The 21,484-nt window shown below is 37.3% G+C and overlaps 3 protein-coding genes across 4 annotated transcripts; 1 reads left to right on the plus strand and 2 right to left on the minus strand.

Moving 5' to 3' along the window:
- Window positions 1-474: 474 nt before the first annotated feature.
- Window positions 475-20,011, plus strand: LOC108042498. Its single transcript, XM_044459131.1, has 3 exons — window positions 475-675; window positions 6,923-7,190; window positions 18,855-20,011. The coding sequence occupies exons 2-3, from the start codon at window positions 7,130-7,132 to the stop codon at window positions 18,998-19,000; spliced, it is 207 nt and encodes a 68-aa protein (XP_044315066.1). The 5' UTR covers window positions 475-675; window positions 6,923-7,129; the 3' UTR covers window positions 19,001-20,011.
- On the minus strand, window positions 8,491-11,982 carry LOC108054071 (protein I'm not dead yet 2). The gene is made up of 13 exons (XM_044459130.1): window positions 11,908-11,982; window positions 11,720-11,849; window positions 11,549-11,665; window positions 10,906-11,054; window positions 10,742-10,856; window positions 10,426-10,481; window positions 10,250-10,375; window positions 9,861-10,196; window positions 9,618-9,799; window positions 9,327-9,520; window positions 8,918-9,265; window positions 8,679-8,830; window positions 8,491-8,621 (listed from the first exon to the last, which is right to left on the minus strand). The coding sequence occupies exons 1-11, from the start codon at window positions 11,913-11,915 to the stop codon at window positions 9,011-9,013; spliced, it is 1,668 nt and encodes a 555-aa protein (XP_044315065.1). The 5' UTR covers window positions 11,916-11,982; the 3' UTR covers window positions 8,491-8,621; window positions 8,679-8,830; window positions 8,918-9,010.
- Window positions 12,082-15,508, minus strand: LOC108054070 (protein I'm not dead yet 2). Of its 2 annotated transcripts, XM_044459128.1 has the most exons (13): window positions 15,413-15,508; window positions 15,234-15,351; window positions 15,058-15,174; window positions 14,733-14,881; window positions 13,960-14,074; window positions 13,850-13,905; window positions 13,666-13,791; window positions 13,282-13,617; window positions 12,962-13,056; window positions 12,819-12,905; window positions 12,550-12,743; window positions 12,361-12,498; window positions 12,082-12,302 (listed from the first exon to the last, which is right to left on the minus strand). In XM_044459128.1, the coding sequence occupies exons 1-13, from the start codon at window positions 15,424-15,426 to the stop codon at window positions 12,162-12,164; spliced, it is 1,686 nt and encodes a 561-aa protein (XP_044315063.1). In that variant the 5' UTR covers window positions 15,427-15,508; the 3' UTR covers window positions 12,082-12,161. The 2 variants fall into 2 exon arrangements, with proteins under 2 accessions (XP_044315063.1, XP_044315064.1); XM_044459129.1 differs by lacking the exons at window positions 12,082-12,302; window positions 12,361-12,498; window positions 12,550-12,743; window positions 12,819-12,905 and having other exon boundaries at window positions 13,278-13,617.
- Window positions 20,012-21,484: the final 1,473 nt, after the last annotated feature.

A 21,484-nucleotide genomic window follows, 5' to 3' on the forward strand; every position in this document is an offset into this window, starting at 1 on the left:
TATATTGTCTTTTCTTGCATTAATTTTAAATTACAGATGCGAATCCAAAAAACCTTTTTATACTTTTGTATTTACTTTGCATCCAGTAAAATAAATGTAAATACATTTATACTTTAATAATAGTCATTTAAGTACTAATAGGTATCGCTAATTCGTCGAATTTCCCAGGACTTTAGCTTAGTGGTTTGGGTGAAAGCTCGCATCGTAGTAAAAGCTCTCCGGCTGTTGGTCCACGGCATGCTGGGAACTTTCCGCATCCTGGGATCCTTCGGTCGGTTCATTCATCAGTAGACCAAACACCGTCAGATGAGGCAGATGTGCTAGTGGGACACAAAGAACCTCACCGAACGGAGGCTCCAAAAGGCGACATCCTCGACTCGTTTGGCGCCATATTTACTCGGACCAATCGGATTCGGTTACTCCGTATTTGCGTGACTGCGTGTGTGCGCGAGATAGTCCTCTTTTTGACCCTCCTCCGTTTGTTTGTGTAATTTCGCGCGCTTTTGTGTCGCCCGCTGTCCGGACGTCTTATATACCAACGGGTCGGAAAATCGGGTTCCAAAAAAAAGGGATTTAAAAAGGCGTGAGATTTGCGGCCAACTGCTGGACGACTGCCAGTGGACTGAAATCTTAATTAGCCATTTGATGGCAGTTGGCAGACAACAAAGGCTGATGGTAAGCCCCCCGCCATATGGCCAATATAATTCAATTATAGACCGCGAGCAGATCTTGGCCGTCTGTCAAGTTCCCAGGTGTGGTATTGGAACCACATTTATTCATTTTTATGAGCAACTGTACGACTTGTTTTATGGCCGTCGTTTTACTGCATGCTGGCATTTTTACACTTCCATCAGCACTCCATTTTTCACAGTTGAGAATCAAGTTCACGCTCCGTATCCCACTTACCATTCATCCATCAAGTTTGTCGATGCTGCCACGGGCCCTGGGCTTTAAACTTATTTAAAGTATTTAAGCCTTGTTTTCACTGGCCATCATTTGCATATTATGATTTAGCTATTGAATTTTAAGGTTTCATTATCAAATGGGACTTTGAAAAAGTGCTTTGGGGTCTTCTCAGAATTGTTTTAAAACTTATCATAAAAAGTCTTTTATTACTCTTTCAAAGTATTCCTCATACTTATGCCAGGATTCAAAGAAATAATGTCTGCTCTTGTTTGGGTTCTCTTTACTAAGGCTTTATTTACAATTTGTTTAAGATTCTATAACGAAAGGCAATGAACTTGATCTTACAAAGTAACTTAAATTCTCGGCAGTTATTTCTTAGTTGCTAAGCAAGCTCTCAAGATTCTTCACTTTAAATTAATAAAAGAGACGATTTCTTATTCTAAAATAGTTCTTGGGTAATTTTAAAAAACCAATAAGATATGGAGGTACAAAAACAACCAGTTAGGAATATTTGCGTTAAATAAATAAAAAGACTTAAATACGCGCATTTAAAATAATGTATATCACGATAATTAATACATGTTGCATTAGCTGGTTAACCTCATCAAATATTTTCATTAAAAAACAATAAATCAAATTATCTGTGACCAATATAATATAACTTTTAGCAAACTTCAGCATCGTGCTGCCATAAAAAAGCTTTCAATTATATCAAGATGTTCGCGTAAAGTCTAGTTTTTGCAACTATTTAAATTTAATAAATTTATATTATAATTGACATTTTAACAAAACAATACGATGAAATACGATGCCATACCTTAAAAGCATTTCCCCTGCTTCCATCGCATATAAAGCATAACATTTTTACCAATAAAATATGCATGTTCCTCTGTGAGCACCGTGTATAAATTTAGAGTTGGAATATAAAAAGCCCATTATAAGAAAATTTATTTGCTTTGCTGTATTAAAACCTTAAACTTTTCTTATATAAAAGCACTTTAAATAATACATAAAACGGTAATAAAAACAGGATAATCATGCTGGCTTTCCCCTTAAAATTTGCATTAGAACATAAACTACAGCCATCTCCCGTGTTGTGATGCCATAAAACAGGTTTTAACTATTAAACGTTTTCTAGTTAAATCTTTTATAAGGATCTTTTTTCCCCACTTAATGTAGACTAATTTTTTATGGAGAGCGGAACACATTGTCCCATATTAAATGCATCCGACTTGTGCAATATTTCCATTTAATAAAAGCTTTCCGGTGCTTAAGGCACTCGAACTACTTTTTATTTATCAATTTTGCAAGGAAAGCCCCAGCAAAAGCCGTTTAAGACTTTGAACGCGTCGATTTTATTGCAACCTCATTGCAATTCGAAAAGTAGATGCGAAACGAGTGAAGCTAGGAAGTTTGATTAAAGTCCGGTCGAATTGAGTTTGTGGCCCACACACGTGCAATTAATAAACATCTTGGTCGGAAAGTTTTCCCCAGTCTAATTAGAGCAAAGCCTTTTCGACCATCTAACCAAATCCCAGGTGGCTAAAAATATTGTTTACTGAGGTGGCCAAATCCGATAGGTAAATAAAAGTGTTTACCTTTGCAGTTGAATGAGAAAATAAGAAAACAGATTTGTTTGGAAAGACGTTACAGAGAAAAATTCCAATAAAGTGAACGAAAAATCAATAAAAGCCAAAATAAGAAAAGTAAAATAAGAAAGTTGTCATTTATTTGCGAATCTCAGGAAAGAACGATTCATCAGCTTGAAGAAGAAAATCAGTTTATTAGTCAAAGTTATGTCGCTTCATGGAAAACTTTCTTCGTTTGAAGTCTCTAAAGTTTGAAGTAAATTTCTGTCAGTCTTAAATTCTGTATAGTGTAATTAAAGTTAAAAACGCCTTCACTAATATACCAATATACGTTGCTTAGGAAGAGTATATTGAAACCAACTTGAAACTGTTGCAGCCATTTTCCAATTAAATGGCATCGACACAGTATAAATAAGAGCTGTTCTAAAATAAAGCATCCATTAGCACATCAATTAGCTCTATGTACATATTGTACCTGGAACATGACTCACCCCACACGTGCGTGCTGGGGTTGACCTTAGTTATACGCTTATCACGTATACGCAGTGTTGACACATTTTATTAAATTCAGTTTCATGCAAAGCTTTATTATGTTGCTGTGATACTCAAAAATCTGACTAGTTTTAAATGCCATTTTTATGAAGAGTAAAATATATTTAGAAACATTGATTTTTAAGCGAAGAAGACTATAAGCCTCAATTATACTCATTATTGTAATCCTTATGCATAACTAAAATAATTAGTTTGGGAACCGTTAAGATTGACTAAAGATTTTTTTTATATATATTTTTAACATAATAATAATAACATTCTATTCATTTTATAATAAAACAAACTTGTAAAATAAGAAGAAAAGTTTAACCAAATGATTTTTGTTTGTGGGTTAATAATTAAAGTTTTTTTTTTTTATACACTTTTATTGAATTTTAAAATGTCTGGAGCAGCTGTAGCTGTTAAAAGTCCAGCCCATAACCCACATAACCAACTCAAATAAGTGTGTAACTACTTCAAATGAGAAGGGAAAATGGAAAGACCGAATCGGGTTCCCATTCACAGTAGTAGGAGGTGTGGGTGTTTGTGACCTGACTGACAATTAGGCCAATCATGAGGAATCACTTGCCTTGACAAACGCCCGGGCCACGTGCATACGAGCAAATTGATGTATTGTTTTTCGGGCGCCGAGTGCCCCATCAGAAGCCATCAGGGAGCTCTCGGGAAAGTGCTGGGCGAGAAGTAGGATCCGTGGACAGGGCACGCAAATTCAACGGAAAATGTACGCCACCCAAATAATTTAGACAATGGCACTCGTGCGCACATGCCATGCCCAGGAAACAGGATGTGGCGTACTCCATACACATACAGCTGCCAAACCGTCACCACACACACAGAAAAGCCACCATAAGCACACACACACCAGTAAAACCACACACAGATAGAGAGCGCCTGACAAAATGCAGAGAAACAGAGGCGACAATTTTAGTGCTATTTTCGGTCATCACTTGGCTTTTCAGGAGGTCAGAGCCAGGAACGGCGGATCCTATTGGGACCCGACATGGAAGCCATCAATTTGGACAGCCTCCAAGCTCCCATTTTCATCCCTTTGCCCTTTCCATATCTCCCCCATTCCGACCTTATCCTACTCCTATTATTTCTTACACGCTGGTGTGTATCTGCTGTCCAACATATGTTCTCACTTAGACTGCGGTCTCCTTTCCTTGGCTTCTATCTCAACAGCTGCAACTACACTTAAGGAAAAACAGACATTAAACAACAATAAAAGTATTCGTTTACTGAGAAAGATGTTCTACCAAATAAGCAATAAAAATCAAATGCTAAGAGGCTTTGTTCTTATAAAGAGCCTGTCAATAGATATTTTAAATAATTTTATTTTTGTTTAATGTTTCTTTTAGTCTTGTCAGTGACTACTTTAAATAAAATATTATTGAGGGGTGAGGGCTCAAAATAACTTTAAAAGCATTACATTTGTTGCTTTGATTATGCTGTTGCAAAGTAAATTTTGGAAGCTGACTGCAAAGCAAAAGTAATATAAACGAAAGCAGAAGTAATGTTTCTCATTTGGTGGTGAGAGTTTGAAAGCAACTATCGACTTTTTGCTGCAAAAGCAATTTCACATTAACATAAAATATGGAAGCAATGCCTCCAGATTGATATAAATAGAACACGATACTTATTTTTGGCCAACTTTCTAGTTATCTCATTTTTTTAAAAACCTTTAAAAGTTATTTAACAACATAGGCGTCCTCTACCGCCATTTTTTTGGAAATAGCAATATATATTCCCTCTTTTTTGTTTATTTGATTTGATTAAAAAATGTTAATTAAAAAAGTAAATAACACAGAATCATGACATTTTAGGGCCCAGTTTATCTTACCTATTTTCTTCTTAGTGTGGAACAACATCACAATAGAAAATACAAAACACACAAGCGCAGAGCGAAAAACTTCTATTATTATTTGTTTGCCACCTTTCTCAACAGGAGGACCAGGATCTGTTGTTGGGGGCGCAAGAGGAATTGCTTTTTGAACGTGTAATTGAGTTTGCACGCAGTACGTGCAAGAAATTTTTAAAACTGATCCAGTAAAAACTTTAGCTCATAATCAAATTGTGTCCACCCAAAATATGCAAAAAGATGCTCATTTTTATTTGAATAACTCTACGGTTACCAAATATTGCTGTGCGTAGGAGCCGATAAATTGCTTTAGGCCAGAGAAAAGTTTTCCACACAAAAGTTCGTGTCGATTGGCAGGAATCTAATAGCTCAGCCGTAAATAGATTGTTTCTAAGTGAGCGATGTGATATTGTGCACAGATAAGCTATCCCAGAAGTTGGACTCCCTTCAAAATTTCTCAGCTATTTAGCTAGACAACCAAACTTGCCCTGATTGATGATGTATTATTAGATAAGTTGCTTGTGGAAACCTGAGTGTATCAGATGGGGTTTCACAAAATTAATTTACATTTTACGAAATTAATCGAAAACTTCTTAATTCTCATTTAATTATCTTAGCGCCTGTGGACATATGAGTGATAAATATGCAAATAATGAATTGAAAACTTTTTTTTGGTTTTGGGGACTTTAATTGAATAAACCTTGATCTTTTTACTGAATATTTTTTGGTTTATTATGTCGCACAAAATTTGTTGAAAACTAATTGTTCTGGTTTAACAGCATTTTAAGTTATCCGATAACACAGTTCTGCAACTTGATTCCAACAGCTTTCGCTAAGTTTTAATTAAGTTATAGCCACACTTTGCATACCCAACAAAGGAAAACCAATTTGTGCTAAGCTCTGATTTTGGCTCGGAATTTATCGTCAGCAAATTGCAATGTACTCACTTGCCATGGCAAATCGCAGAGCTCATTTGGCCCAATCCGCCCCGTTGTACCAGACTGAGGGCCCCTGGCGCAGTAAATGGAGCTGACTAACTAGAGAAATGCATCAGGCATAAACCACAGCAGCCGCCACCTTTAACCCTCCTGTGATCCCTGTGCATGCAATTTCCAAATTGCTTTCTCTAAGCTGGGAAACAATTTATGTCTGTAAATTGGCCCAGCCCACTAACACACAATCGCACACACTCATGCCCATACACCTTTGCCTTCCAAAGCTTCTTACACTAATTACACAAATTGAACGCAATTTATTGTTGCCATGGGGAGTGAAACTCAATGGTTGGTCCTGATGTTGCTCCTGGCGACACGCTTCGAGTGGCAGCAATTTGGTTAATATTAAATAAGTACTTGCATATTAATTATATGCATAATTACACGACCAGACGAGGCGAGCTCATCTGTTTGGGTGTTTGCTATAATTAAAACATGCTGACATTGCGTATACGTAACGTGAGAAGCGGTTTAGCTAGCGTGTTCTCAAAAATGGATTTTATTAAATCCGAACAAGGAAAAACAGATTTAATTTGCATGTTTTAATGGGCTAGTACCTAGATTTAATTAGATTAAAGATTTTTTTCTTTGGCAAAATTTAAATTCAATATCAAGTATGCGCAACGTTGACTATGCTTGACACTGAATGTTTAAGTTTGAAATTTAAACTTTTTTTTATACATTTAGTATATCTTTTCAGTATTTTATCTAAATTTATTTAAACATTGCTTATCATTTATTTAAAATAAATATCTTAAAAATCATTGTTTTGAAATTAATTTCTTATACTTATAATTGTTTAGTCTTTTATGTTTTTGGTCTTGGCAAAAGTCAGAACACTTTATGACTTATTTCCATATCCTGTTTCGGATGCCGTCGGCATACATTGCCTCTTTGTGCGTGTGATTTCTGATTTCTGCTTCGTACCCAAGTTCATTATGCTTCTGACAGAGTCATTAACAATTTGTTGGTCTGGATTTACTGAGATTTTATTTGCATTCCTTTCCGCTTCTTCCTGTCAGTTCTTTTCCCGGAAGCATCCGAAGCAGCAGCAGCAGAAGGAGGAACTGTAGCACAGCCGAAAGCCGATCAACAGACCATTCAGCTTTGAGTGTTTTATGGTCCCGGAGTGGCAGCGACAGCCCTAACAACTAACTAACAAGAACAACACCGGCTTAGGGCAGCAGGAAGTATCAACACGAGCCAAGGATACAAAGCAATCTATAAAGATGGCCGGCGGGGGCAGGACAGCCGGCAAATACGGTTATTCGGACAACAATTATTACAGTGGTGAGTAGATGGACATAATGCGGACAGTGATGGAGAAATCCAGATAAGATTGATACATTATTAAGTGCTCTATGACGGTCATATTTTTATACTTCGTAGATGTGACTTCAACCTCACACTATCCGTGGGGTAATCAGATTGGATTTTTTATTTTATTTCTACAAGAAAATAAATTTAAATGCAATAGATTAAATGCAATTCAAAACGCAGAAAACAAATTAATTATAATTATCTAGGGATCAATTTAATAATCATATTTAATACATTTAATTTGTAATTTTATAAGAAAAAAATTCCTGGAAAACCGTGACAATAAATATAATCCAGAAAATATTTGATATTAATTCCTAGAACTGGATATATTTTTTTCAGCCCAACAAAAAATAAATATTTTGTATTTGCCTTTCACAAGAACTCTGCCTTTCACCAGTGTGCCCTGAAAACCTTTTAAATAATACATTGCTGAAAAGCTTTGAATAATGTAGAATACTTTTACTGAGAGCTATTGTTATTAATATGTGTTTATAAATAATTTATTACATTTATTTACCTTTCTGAATGCCAGACAGAGTTCCGAAACGAGCTGAAGTAAATGTCTAAATAATAAAAATTATGGTTATTGAATCTGTCATTATTAAGGGAATATGAATAAATGACAAGCCTCATTGTTATTTCAACCCCTAACCACTGTATAATACATTCCCTGCAGGCATTTTGGGGTGGCAGATGGGTGGTTTATCGTTCGCACTGTCGCCCATTTGGCGGGCTTATGTTGGCCCCCCAATGGCGTCGTCCTGCTGATGAAGTCCTGCCGCATGCCTCACCGTAATCAGTGTTGAAAAGCGTGTTTTTATTCGTGTCTTGATTACGTATGTATATTCCGCTTGTCAGGGTTTTTATTACATTTATTTTGGTGCGTTTCTTATACACATGAGTAGTACTCGCATTGGAATTTTCCTGTGCTTGTACATTATTTGTTTATGCGTGTCTCGGCTGGGGATTTGTGAGCTATAAATGGTTACTCGCTTGCTCCACATATCATTCACGCATGAAAGCAATATAATTCAGTTGCCCGGAGTAATGATGTTTGGCTTGATTTTATCTCACCTTAACGCTGCGAATGTGAATGAGTTTGAATAAAAGACCAGCCGAAGGACTTCTTGCTGTGTTTGCATAAAGTTTGCTTTTGGTTTTCCTCCGGTAAAAAAATGTCTGCTAAGTAAGTTTGAACGCCCTCAAAACGCCCACCCGTCGACTAGATTTCCGCCCATACCAAGTTTTCATTTAGCCATTGAGATGGTTTTTGTACTTTGTAAGAAGTTCGCCGTAGTTTTTATTGCCACAAATTGTGCGTTATGTATTTATTGGTCATCAAACAAGAAACTGAATAAGCTTCACATAAAAGACCATCAACTGTGCTGTCACCTAGAACTGAAACCAGAATTTATTTAAGGACAATTGGCAAAATTTAAGATGAGTGGTGCTTACATTTTGCAAGGCTCGGCATTCAACTCAACAAAATTGCTGTCAAAGCAAAAAAGCCATTCTTATTACTTAAAAGGTATTTTGATTTGACAGAAATATTATTGGAGATACCGGAAATTTTATATACATTCCATCTTGATTTTTTTCTAATACGTCTGGATAAAAATCATTTGAGCGGAAAAGAAGTTATGTTTTTAGTGGTAAACTTATACGTCTAATCTTTGAGGTTTTTAAAAACATACCTTGTACCTCAGAGGCTTGCTAAAAATGCATACTTGACATAAGAATATATACCGGTTTTTTATATTTTAAAATTAGTAGCTCCTGCTTTTCGTCTAGGTAGCCCATTCCGGGAATTCCTTGGTCCCCGGATAGATCACCATTGTCCACACGGCTCCGGTGAGTAGCAAACAGAAGAAGGCCCAAAAGGTTGGCAAAATGCCGGCAACGGCCATGTACTTGGTTTTCAGACCCGTATAGCCGGATATAATGGCATTTGGTGGAGTGCTAACGGGCAGATGAAAAGCCAAGCTGCAGGCCAAAGCAGACGGAAAAGTCAAAGTGATGGGATGCACTTTGATGGCCAGGGCCTACAGTGCAAAATAATTATTAATATAATTGGTATATATATTTAAAGTGCAAGCCACCTACCATTTCCGAAAATATCGGAATTAGAATGTTGCAGATGGCCACGTTGGATGCGAAGGCGGTGCAAAATAGTGAAATAGCAATGCACATAGCCACAACCAGGACGACGTTCAACTCTTCCGCGAATGACAAAGACTCGCCCAACATTTTGGCCATTCCGCTAACACGGCTGCCCTCGGCCAAGGCAAATCCCCCACCTGCCAAAGAAATAATATAAAGTTATAAAATATTCCCCCCATAAATAATACTCCTTTCTTTTGAAAACAGTATTGTGGAAATAAGAAAGCTACATACCCAGTAGAAAGCATAGACCAAAGGGCGTATATTTATGACAGTACACCCAGGAAAGGCAGGCATCCAGTGTTTGTCCTGGAAACGGAGCCTTTCCGCAGCAGTACTTAAAAAATGTATACTGAGTGGGCAGGGCGAAGAGTAGCATGGTCGAGAAGAATACCGGCGGGCCACTGCCAATTTTTCTATGGTTGATTGAATTAAGGAGGGATTGAATAGGACTCAAAATTGAAGAGGAAAACTCACTGAGCATTCAAAAAATCAGCCCAGCCGGTAAAGAACCCCGGCCTGCGAGTGAAAAGCAGGAAAATCATCAGAATAAAGAGCAGACCCACTTGGATCTCATGGCAGCTCATGGGTCCCAGCGCCTTCTTGCGCTCCTTGATCACGGTCGTGACCACGTCCTTGCCCTCGGAACCCTTCTTCACCTCCTGGCCCACCTTGCTGTTGGGCCGGAAGAGACCCATGTGGGTGATTTGCAGCGAGAGGTAGGTGAGAATGATGAGCAGGACGACCACAAATGGAATGGCGTACGCCATGAAAATGGGGAAGTCGATCTTCTCCTCGGAATCCGGAAAGCGCCTAAGAAGGATCCATGTAATGGTGTTTCGATGCCAATATCAACCCATTCTTACGTATCATATAGGCCCTTATAGGTCAGATTCGTTCCAGTTCCGATCAGGGTTCCACAGCCGCCGATCGACGAGGCATACGCGATGCCAAAGTAAAAGGCCATCGAAATGCTAGATGGGTGCGGAGGGCTGAAAGGAAAAGGATAATACATCCCTCTCCAATAAAACTTGAAACATACTCGCCCGGCTCCACCGGCTCCTCTTCCTGTGTCTTATAAATTACAAAAATATTTTGCTAAAAATAGAAACAAAATTTTATAATATTTGTCATATTAATTTAATAATTTTGACCAACGTGCCCGACTATCAAATTAATTTAAAAACAAATGAGAAGAAAAAAAAAAACGATAATGTCTAATCTGGCATTAACGTCATTGACCATGTTGCATCTTTATGAATTGTGAAATATTTATTTTTTAAATACTTTTCAAATACTTTTCAACGAATACAATATACCCTTTTTCACTGCAAGAAACGGGCTTAAAAATATCTTACCGCTTCCATTTCGTTGAGCACGGCCTTGACTATGGGACACATCATGGCGGTGGCTGCCGAATTCGAAATCCAAAGCGATATAAAGCAGGTCACCATGACCAAACCAAAGTGCAATCTGTTGGGACCGATCTTAAATATTTAGCCAGTTTTGGACTGAGACTTACCGCCTTGGACTGCAGCCCACTATGAGGATGGTGGTTAGGGCGATGCGCTGATGGAGATTACTGTATTCGATGGCCAAAGCGATCAACAAGCCTCCAAGAAACATCACCACGGTGTCGCTGAAGTAGAAACTGCACACCTTTTCCGAGGACTATGAAAAGTAAAGCGATTACATTTTAAATGGATATATTGGTTAAAAAAATATTTGGTCATCAATTAAAATAGTGTACATCTAAATTTGTCAGCGATACAGATTACTTATTTTGTATTAGTTACTAGTAATAGTAAATAATAGTAAAAACATTTTTAAAATGATATATAGTCTATATTAAAATTTGTGAAAAGGCAATGCAGCTATGTCGATTTACAAATTAACTTTTAAATCTTTTATAATAATAAAAACGTATTTCTGAAGTTGTAAAAAATTGCTATATCTCGAAATACTTTCGTAAATGTTTGAAAATAAACAATTTCAACTCAATTCAATTAGTTCAATTAGTTTTTCGATTCTTTATATATGATCCTGCCGAATCATTTAATACCTGCAAAAGGAAGAAGACTTTAAATGCGAAAATTTAGTAAACGTGCAAAATCTAGTTTACGTGAAAAAAGCTAACTCACAACATTTTCTTCACTAACACTTACCAAAATCCCGAAAATCGGCAGAAAAACAACAGGGAACAGAGCGGTCAGATAAAGGGGAATGGCCTCGGTAATCCAGAAGAGCGCCATATTGGCCACCAGGTACATGCATAACCAAGCCTTTAGATCGGGAAATGAATTTAATCACTCTGGGAAATTGCCTATTTTACTTACTAAGTCATTCTCCATATATCCATATACCATCAGCGGCAACGTAATGATGGGTATTATGATGGTCGCTTTTCCCCTCCAATGGAAACCGCAACAACTCTTTATCGCCCGGCCCCCGCTGATTTTATCATCACTGCAATACGCGATCTTAGGTCAGCTAGTCATTGCTAATTGGTTTTAAAAAATCTTACTCGGCCATTTTGTTTGTGGATCCTACCACTTTTGTAAAGTATATATAGTTTTTAATAACAAATGTCTCATGGCTCACTCTTGAACTGAATATAGTCTGAATTTTTTGTGGTCTGACTTACAAATCTTAGCAAGCTTTCCCTAATTCTAAATTTACTTAAATAAAACAAATAAAATAAACCAAATTCTTTAATGATTTTATTTGAAATTTTTAATTTAGTAAACTTGTTAATTTTACAAAGGAAGCTTTGCTTGATCAGATGTTACTCTGGTTCTTAATTTCCTTTGCCCAATCCGGAAATTTATTGGTTTCCGAAAATATTAACATTCCCCAAGTGTTTGTGTTTAAAATAGTCAACCAATATCCGATAATGGTGGGTAGAAGGCCGCAAAAGGCCTATAAAAATAAATGGCTTAAAGTGAATGTCTCGATTATCTGTAAATGCTCCACTCACAAAGTATTTGGTCTTGATGTTGGCATAATTGCAAACAATTGCATTTGGCGGCGTGCTAACTGGCAGAAAATAGCACATACTGATGCACAAACAAGATGGCAGAGTCAGAATCAAAGGATGAATTTCCAGAACGAGGGCCTGTATAGGAATATGGATTAGTATGTGTAAACTGATAAACATGTATCTCACCATTTCACATAAAATCGGTATAAGAATGTTCGCAATGACCACGTTCGAGTTAAACGTTGAGAAAAACATACTTAGTAAGACCGTGAATAGCTGCACCACAATTGATGGACTTCCGATAAGGACTTGCATCGCCCTGGCCACCATTACGTTAACTCCACTACGACTGCTGGCCTCGGCCAAGGCAAAGCCGCCACCTGAAATAATAAGTTCGGTCCAAGGAATAATAAGGATAATGCTGTCCATGAGACTAACAAATCTAAGAAACCCACCCAGCAGAAACAGCAGACCCCAGGCTATGTTCTGGTGCACAAAACGCCAGGATAACAGCGCATCTAGTGCCTGGCCGGGAAAAGGAGCTGTAATTTAGGGTGTTTTATTATATCTGATTTGCTTGTGGACTAGAGAAACTCACGTTGGCCACAACAGTATCTGAAGAACACATATTGGGTAGGCAGAGCAAATAGAAGAAGAATGATAACGAACAATCCAGCTGAACTTCCTATTGGCCTAGAATGGATAAAAGAAATTAAACAGCAAATAATCTTTGCAATCAGTGGATAAATAAATGTGCCAACTTCTTACGAAATATAACATATGAGTAATATTATTATAAAACCCTCCTATTAATTTATCTTAATAAGGTACGATCTTAGTTGCATATATAAACTCATAAATGTTGGAACTGTTGACTTCAGAATAATACTTTTTGCATCTGTGTAAACGGTTACCTACACGGCATTCAGAAATAAGCTCCATCCTGGAAAGAAGCCTGGTCTGCGAGTAAAAAGGATAATGATCATAAGAGCAAAGAAAATGGATACTTGGATCTCGTGACAGCTCATTGGACCCAAGTCCATATGACGCTGTCGCAAAACATCCTCCAACAATTTCCGGTTCGTGTTGGCCTCCTTGATGAGCATGCCCGTCTTGCTATTGGGTCGAAACAAGCCCATGTGGGTCGTCAACATAGCGATCATCACCAGCGTTATGTTGCATACCACCATTATTGGGATCGAGTATACCATGAAGTTGGCAAACGTGATCTCTTCGGTGGATGTTGGGAATCGCCTGCGGAAATAATCTTATTTTTTTTCCTACTTAAACTTGCCATCTTACTGCTCGTATATTCCCTTAAAGACTAGGTTCGTGCCGGTTCCAATCAAAGTTCCCAGTCCGCCAATTGTGGCGGCGTAGGCCACGCCCACATATAGGGCAATAGTAACCTTGGACGGATGGGGTGGTCTGCAGGCGATATGCAGATAAAAACATATCTAGAGATCATAAAATCGCCTTAACTTACTCGCCTTCCTCTACAGGCTCCTCCTCTTGCGTCATATATACTGGATATATATTGTTCTGCAAATAGATGGGAGTGGTAACAGAGTGATATTTAATAAAGGCATTACTTACGGCTTCCAATTCATTGACAACCCCTTTCACAATGGGGCACATCATGGCTGTTCCAGCTGAGTTCGATATCCACAATCCCATGAAAACACTTACACTCACCAAACCCACAAATAACCTAGAAGACAAAAATATTATTCTACAGACTTCATAGACAGATGACTTAGAATAATTTATTAGTTAACAAAATAAATGTAAACTTAATATTATATTGATATTTATTTCATCATTATACCCTTTGTATTCGTGCAAAAGTATGTAACCGGTAGAAGGAAGCGTTTCAGACCCTATATAGTATATATATTCTTGATCAGGTCACTAGCCGAGTCGATATAGCCATGTCCGTCTGTCCGTCTGTCCGTCTGTCTGTCCGTCCGTATGAACGCTGAGATCTCGGAAACTATAAAAGCTAGAAGATTGTTTTTGATGTTGTTTTAGGAGTTCCTCGCGCGCAAGTTTGTTTCAAAATGGTGCCCGCCCCTCTGCGCCCCAGCCAGCTGTGGCCACGTTTTGATGATATTATAAAATTGTATTGATATGTATTTGTTTCGTCATACCTATCGATTGGCCTAATAAAGTTTGCCACGCCCACTCTAACGCCCAAACCATTACGCTTGCCTGGTCATTCCTTCTCCCGTGGTCCATGTCTTGGGTGTGCTCTTTTTTATTAGTTTTTTGTGTTTTTTTTTTGTTTTTGTTTAAAATACATATATTTTAAGCTTTAAAATAAATATAAACAAAGGTGCTTTAAGCGGACAAAGAGAAATAATGCTCACCGCCTTGGACTTCCACCGATAATCCGGATAACTCTCAGGGCGATTCTGGTGTGGAGATTGCAATACTCTATACTCAAGGCCACAATAAGACCGCCCAGGAACATGACAATGGTGTCGGAGAAGTACAGTCGACACACTATATCGGCACTCTAAAAAAAAGTTGACTAAATATTATTTTGTTTCAGAAATCCCATATAGCTGTTTTTTATACATTTATATATTCAATTTTTTGAATGTTGTATCATCAAGAAAGTTGACTGTGAAATTCCATTAAAAGGTGTAAAACCAGTTGGATTTCCTTACTAATGGATATATTTCGACTCACCACAAGGCCAAAAACTGGGCAATAGACAATAGGTAACAAGGCAGTAATGTAGATCGGTAGGGTTTCCGTAATCCACAGGAGAGCCATGGTGGCGATGAGATAGAGACACTTGTACTCCTGGCACATTAATTAGATTTATGGTTGGGCACTTCCGAGGGATATAAATGGTAACTCACCGCCATGTCGTATTCGAAACCCATAATCAAGATCGGCAACGTAATTATTGGTATAATTATGCAGGCCTTTCCTCGCCAGTGGAACTTACAGCAGCGAAGGAGGCCGAACTTCCTTGGCCTAAGGAAATCGTGATATAATTCAGACAGCTCATTGGGCTACTTTTCACTTTTCACTTTACTCTGGCTCTGCCATCTTGCTTGCTTTTCACACCTCCAAACAGTTGGTCTGGTAAAAATTTCGGTCCTAAAACCTGGTTAGTATATGTGCGGAAAAGTATTGTGATATACGGAGCAGGGAGCACTGAGTTATTCTTTCATTTTCATTGCAAACGTCTTCGATGCTCTTTTAGTGTCCTGGCAGTTAAAGGTCGCCCGCCGACAATCAGCGTCAATTCACAGAGGGAAATTTAAATCTGAACACACTTTGATGTCACCTAATTGATAATTTCCTCTCAAACCCTCACAGTTCTACAATCCGAGAAGGTCAAATTGAAATTAAAGAAAGATACACTGAGAAAATTATACCGACCATTATTACACCAGAGAATTTATTATATTCTAAAAACAAAGAAGATTTAAAATCAAACACGATTATTTCTTTGTCACTTGGAGAAAAACCTATGAAAGATTTCGGTGCCAGTAAATTCTTTTCGATTTAAAACCCAACTCTCATACAATAAATTATATAGAAGTCAATATAACAGTGTTGTTTTCTCGGTGTACCATTAAATATTTACTTCCAGCGGTCGTATCCTTGTTTGAGTGTTCGAGAAGTTCTGCTTCAATCTGGCCCAAATGAAATTCCTTAATGTTGGCCAAATCCTTGTGGCCACAAAACATTTCGGAAGATGTCAGAGACAGGACAAACAGGACGCACACATTCGCACGCACGCACATTTGCCAGAGGATATTACATAATGCTAGATGATTGTGAGACCCTTACTTTTGTACTTTTTTTGTATTCTGTCTATTCACATAATCTGTCAAATGACTTTATTGACTATATTTTCGGTTGGGAAGAAAACAATTAATGAAATTTAATACATATCGGCTGGCAGGACATGTGTCCTTGGCTGGAGCCCCGAAAACGGTTAGGTTCATCCACTCGTGAACCTTAATAATTTACGCTCAGTTTAGCCCAGTTTTTGCCCACGGGCTCCGACAGTTTCCATTACGTATTTCAATTTGCGGAAGAGGCGTTTGCCTCTTGCATTCGCTTTGCATATTTCACGCAATCATAACTTACGTTTTGACAGCCTGAACTTTGTCAGCCATTCCGGATAGGCATCCCCATGAATTATTATTTGATGTGCCAAACTTTTGTTGCGCTTTTGATGATTTAAGCAACCGCAAATTCGTGGTCTTGAAAGAAAACTTACAAATGGCTGAACAATCTCCAAGAAGTGTGCACATAGCAAAAGCCGCAAAACTTTGACCGCACTTGAATCCATGGAAAACTTTTTGCAGAATGTCCAAAGTGGGTAATGGTACAATTGTCGGTTCAAAGTTCTTCTTAATTGGTATATTATAGCACTGAAACTCTTGTGAGACTCCCATTATCCATGACTTAGCAAACACATTTAAAAACTAACAAAAATCCTGTGGTTTGACAGATTCTGAGTATTTTAATTTTTAACTAATCGAAAAAAGTGGCCATTGTCATCAATCAAAATTCTATTACAAGCTGTTCAGAATATAAATTTGCATAAGATATGCTATAATTTAAATTTAAATTTAATTTAAGATATTGCTTATAATCAAATAAAATGATGCTATCGGTTTTCACTATATTCAATTTAATATCCGTTCTTTTTAAAATTAATTTGCTGTCTACACAATCGGCTTATTTTACTTATTTTCTTTATGATCTGGATTTTGCTCACCCAAAAATGTGAAATTATACAATTAATGAATATTTTTAAATATACATTTGAATATATAAATTATCAGCTTATCAGTTTATTTATAATGAAAAAATTAAAATCAAATTTTAAATGGGAATCCTCGTTTGTTATTCATCCAGCCATCATATTTCGTTTAGCAACTATTTCTAGTAGCATTCTGTATTTTCAGGAATTTAAGTATCTAACATTACTATGGCCTGGGAATAAAAATCTGCCATAAATCTTTTTCTATCTTTCACAATTTTGTAAATTTTCGGCATCCAGTTGAATTTTATGGCCTGCACAGCAGGTGAGGCTTTTGGCTATGGGAAAACAATCGAAATGATTGCCTATTTATCTGGGCCGAGTGACCGTGAACTGTGAACCATGAAGAACACTCAACGCCTCAATGCCGACAATCAGGCACATTAACCGCAATGGCACTCGTATGGCAGGCCATGCATATATTTTATATAAACGTACTACATATATAAAGAGATTTATGGTGAACCATAGCTTTGGCAATGGGCCATTGGGCTTTGAGCCTTCGTAATACGAACCTTCTAATTAACAAATCTGTGATGGCGTCGCTTTGGCTGCCTGTAAACAAGATTTTAATTTGTTTGATGTGTGTCGAGCGCTGAGGCGAATGGGAATGCTCGGCATCGATTATGTGTTAAATTACCCATAAAGCAAACATCTGGCCTAAATGGAGCCGAACAATGAGAGCCTATTCGCAAAAAGTTGGGAGTGTGGAAATGGTTTTGGTTACGGCAAATTAAAACTCGACCAACCGCGTTTTAAATGAACGTTTTAAACTTGCAAATGGCACATAATTAAAGCCAAATCTCTTAACGTTAATGGCATTGCAATTCATTTAACCGCAATGCAATTTTTTTAAACAAGAAATTAAATTTAATTGTGCGAGTTGTGAATTTATATGATTGTGCGGGGTATTCCTTAAAAATGTTATTTAATTGCATTGATAATAATTTTATAAAGCGTTTTTAATTAAAATATATATAAAGTTCATGTTAAATAGGGTAAAATATTTAAATAAATTAAATTTTAACAAATTTACCACTCATATATTTGGTTTTTCCTTTACAAAAAATATAAAATAAATGTAATTTACATAAAATAATTTTTGAAAACCAATATCTGCGCCCAGTGGAGTAAATTATACCTATAAAAATTTAAACACATTTCCATTTTTCATTATTTTTTGTTGTTGACAAATCGTTAAGCCAACTTGTCTTGTTTAATTATAACGTAAATCAAACTTAAAACTTAATCCCACATGCAAGCGTTTCATAAATATTGTCGTGCAGATAATTGCGTTAATAATCCACTCCATATGTAGCGAGATCGTAAAATATTGGAACAGCTGCTGTTGTGAAAATGCGAATTGCAAATCCAATTTTCATATTATTTTGGTTTATGGCGAATTTTTATGTCTCTTTTGTGTGTGTGCGTGGGTTGCTATCCAGATTGCTTCTGGCATATGGTATTCATTTATTCTTTACAACAATGCATTTGTCATGGTCCGTCTAAATTTTTTTTGTCTTTCATGTTGTTTGAATATGCGCCTGGAGCTCTTAAAACCAGAAATGTTGATTGGCAAACAACGGCCAGGGAATAACCTTTTTTCCCACCCATTCTCCCACCTGACAAGAATAATTGCCTGTAATTTGTCAGCGAGGCCTCTAAATCGTTATCATTCTTTTGCTTTTTGCAGGTCACTCGTACAAGGACATCAACGACGAGATTATCCTGGTCAGCATCATAATGGGGATTACCATACTGGTCCTCATCACCATCGCCCTGTGCTACATTGCGTATGAGAAATGCCAGAAGAAGCGGGAATATTATATCAACGCCTAAGGGGCTTCCTTCGGAATTGCAGGATATGGCTTCCGTTCCTATTGTCCTGTGTTTGTTTTCCCTTGCAGCGGTGGCACTGCAAGGCTAAATGTCAACACGGTCTACGACAATGTTGACGTTGACGATTTAGTTGGCCAACAAAAATAAACCAGAGTGGCTGCAACCGGGCCACATTTTTCCACCCCTTTTCCCCCAGAAAACCCCGGCAGACACGTACACAAATCGGAAGGCAGTGGAATTTGTGCCGTTTAAACGTTCCGCCATCTCTGTTGGTTTTGCCACAGTTGCAGTTTCTCAAGTGTCAGGAAACATGGCTCTATTGTTTGGCCACTGTGCACAGTGGGTTCCACTTGGCACTTGACATTTGTCCAGCCAATTAGGCGTTCGCCATTTTTTCAGTCGTTGTTTTTTAAGAGCTCGTTTGGAAAAATAATCAGCACAAGGGATAGCTTTGTGTTTGAATAGCACTTTTTAAATGTTGCACTATTTCGCATTGCCAGACAGAGACGTTTTTAAGAGATCCATAAATTCGTGTTTTTATGCCGCACCCGGGCATTTCAATTTAAAATGCAATGCTCTCGTATTCCACCATGCAGTAACCTTTTGTTTGTCAAACCGAGGAGGAATAATAAAAAAGAGCCAACCGAAACCTCACACCACACAATAATGGCAGCGAAAGAAATATAAGCGATTCTTTTGCAAGTGCGCTGTGTCGATATTGTTGCCTTCCAAAACTGAATGGTGGAAACATTGTGCATATGTATCACTGAGAAATAAATTCTGAATTATTTAGCTATAACTTTATGATTAAAATGTACAGATGAGACAGTACTAAAATCACAAACACAAAGTATGCATGATCCATTCTATTCATTTTTTACAGAACAATGTATACGAACATTGAAAATATTTTTTTAATCTCAACCACCTAAAAAACATATGAAGTTTAATGAAAATATAAAATGAAATAGAAAACTTTTATTATTTCTGTTAAATTTTCTTTCTCATAAATTTTTGTATTAATTTATATATAATCCATTATCAAGCAAAAAAAATGTGTAAGAAACACATAACTCTTTTGAAAACATGTTTGTGAACACAAAAATGCTTTAATTGTTTTTTGGTTTTACATTTAAGCATTTAAGCTGAGTCAAAATGAATTATATTCGCCTCAACAAGTTTATTTTTTAGGTGTTATTAAGATTTGTATTATTTACATTGAGCTTATTAACATTTTATTTTGCTCTGACTTTATTCTCTGTGTGTTCATCCACAAATATTCCAATTTCGAGTATTGACAGCGCGGGAGCATTTAACCAACCAATGGACAGGGACAGAGACATACCCAGCTATTGAGTGACTTTTCTTATATCCTTTTTTGTCCTTTTTTTCTGCTCTCTGTTTTCATTTTCATTTTTTTTTGGCTGAGGGAGGGCTCACGCCCGTAGCTTGAGGCTGTTATAATAAAAACTGTAAGGGAAACTGGGTGCATTGCACACGAACAAAGAGTAAAGGAACAATAAAAGAAATCGTCCTGCGATTCCGTGGGAGCAAAGCGATTCCGAACCGGAGATAAAGCCAGAAAGAGTTGGCATTAAATTAGAGCAAAATGGACCACATTTAAAGGTCCTTCGACAAACTAAGCTGTGAACATAAATTAAAGCTCTTGTCGGCCGGAAGGCCCCCAAAAAAATATATGTTCAATATAGAACGTATTCCGGCTCACCGCCCAAAAACAAACACACATCCGCCTTTTTGGCAATGTGTCGGGAACTCAATGTTAATCAGCTTAGACAACCTCCGTCATCGGTTTCAAAGCATTTTGTTGTTATTTTTCCTGCTTTTTTAGGCACATCAAGAGGCCTAAGAGCAAACAAATAACTCGATTTGTGGGGAGTATGGGGTCCATATCCCCCTGAAATGCTTTTAAAAATTAAACAACTGATAAATGACAAAGTTCGTTGGACCAGAAATTATCGTTTGACAAATTGGCAGCCCGTGATGAGAGCTCATCAATTGCTTGGCAACCACGTGGAGACCGAGTCCTATTAAATCCTACGGCTAGAGGGCACTTACGTTAAAGCCAGACGAATTACTTATGAGTAAATGGGTCTATTGACATGGAAAATTGACTCTGAGGGGATTTTATGTTGGAGGATTTACGACGAATTATGACTTAGCTAAAATTCTGTCTGGAAAATTATATTTTAGATGTTAGCTGAAAGCTCTATTTCTGAACTTTTATTTTATCAATAAAGCCTTTTTTATGTTATTTAGATAAACACATTCAAATGAAACTTTTCTTTTTAAAGTTAAGTTGATAAGTTAGTATATTTTGAAACCCTTTCTTTTTAGCCTCCACCAATGAATCCGTTCTTTTCATAGCACAACACTTTGACTAAACCCAGTTAAACCCAAAAGTTAACTTGACACTTAACCACCGAAATGTAGTTTAATAGTGCATCATCTACAATAGCCATGGAA

This window comes from Drosophila rhopaloa, unplaced genomic scaffold (genome assembly GCF_018152115.1).
Source record: "Drosophila rhopaloa isolate 14029-0021.01 unplaced genomic scaffold, ASM1815211v1 contig_178, whole genome shotgun sequence".
NCBI classification, from domain to species: Eukaryota; Metazoa; Arthropoda; class Insecta; order Diptera; family Drosophilidae; genus Drosophila; species Drosophila rhopaloa.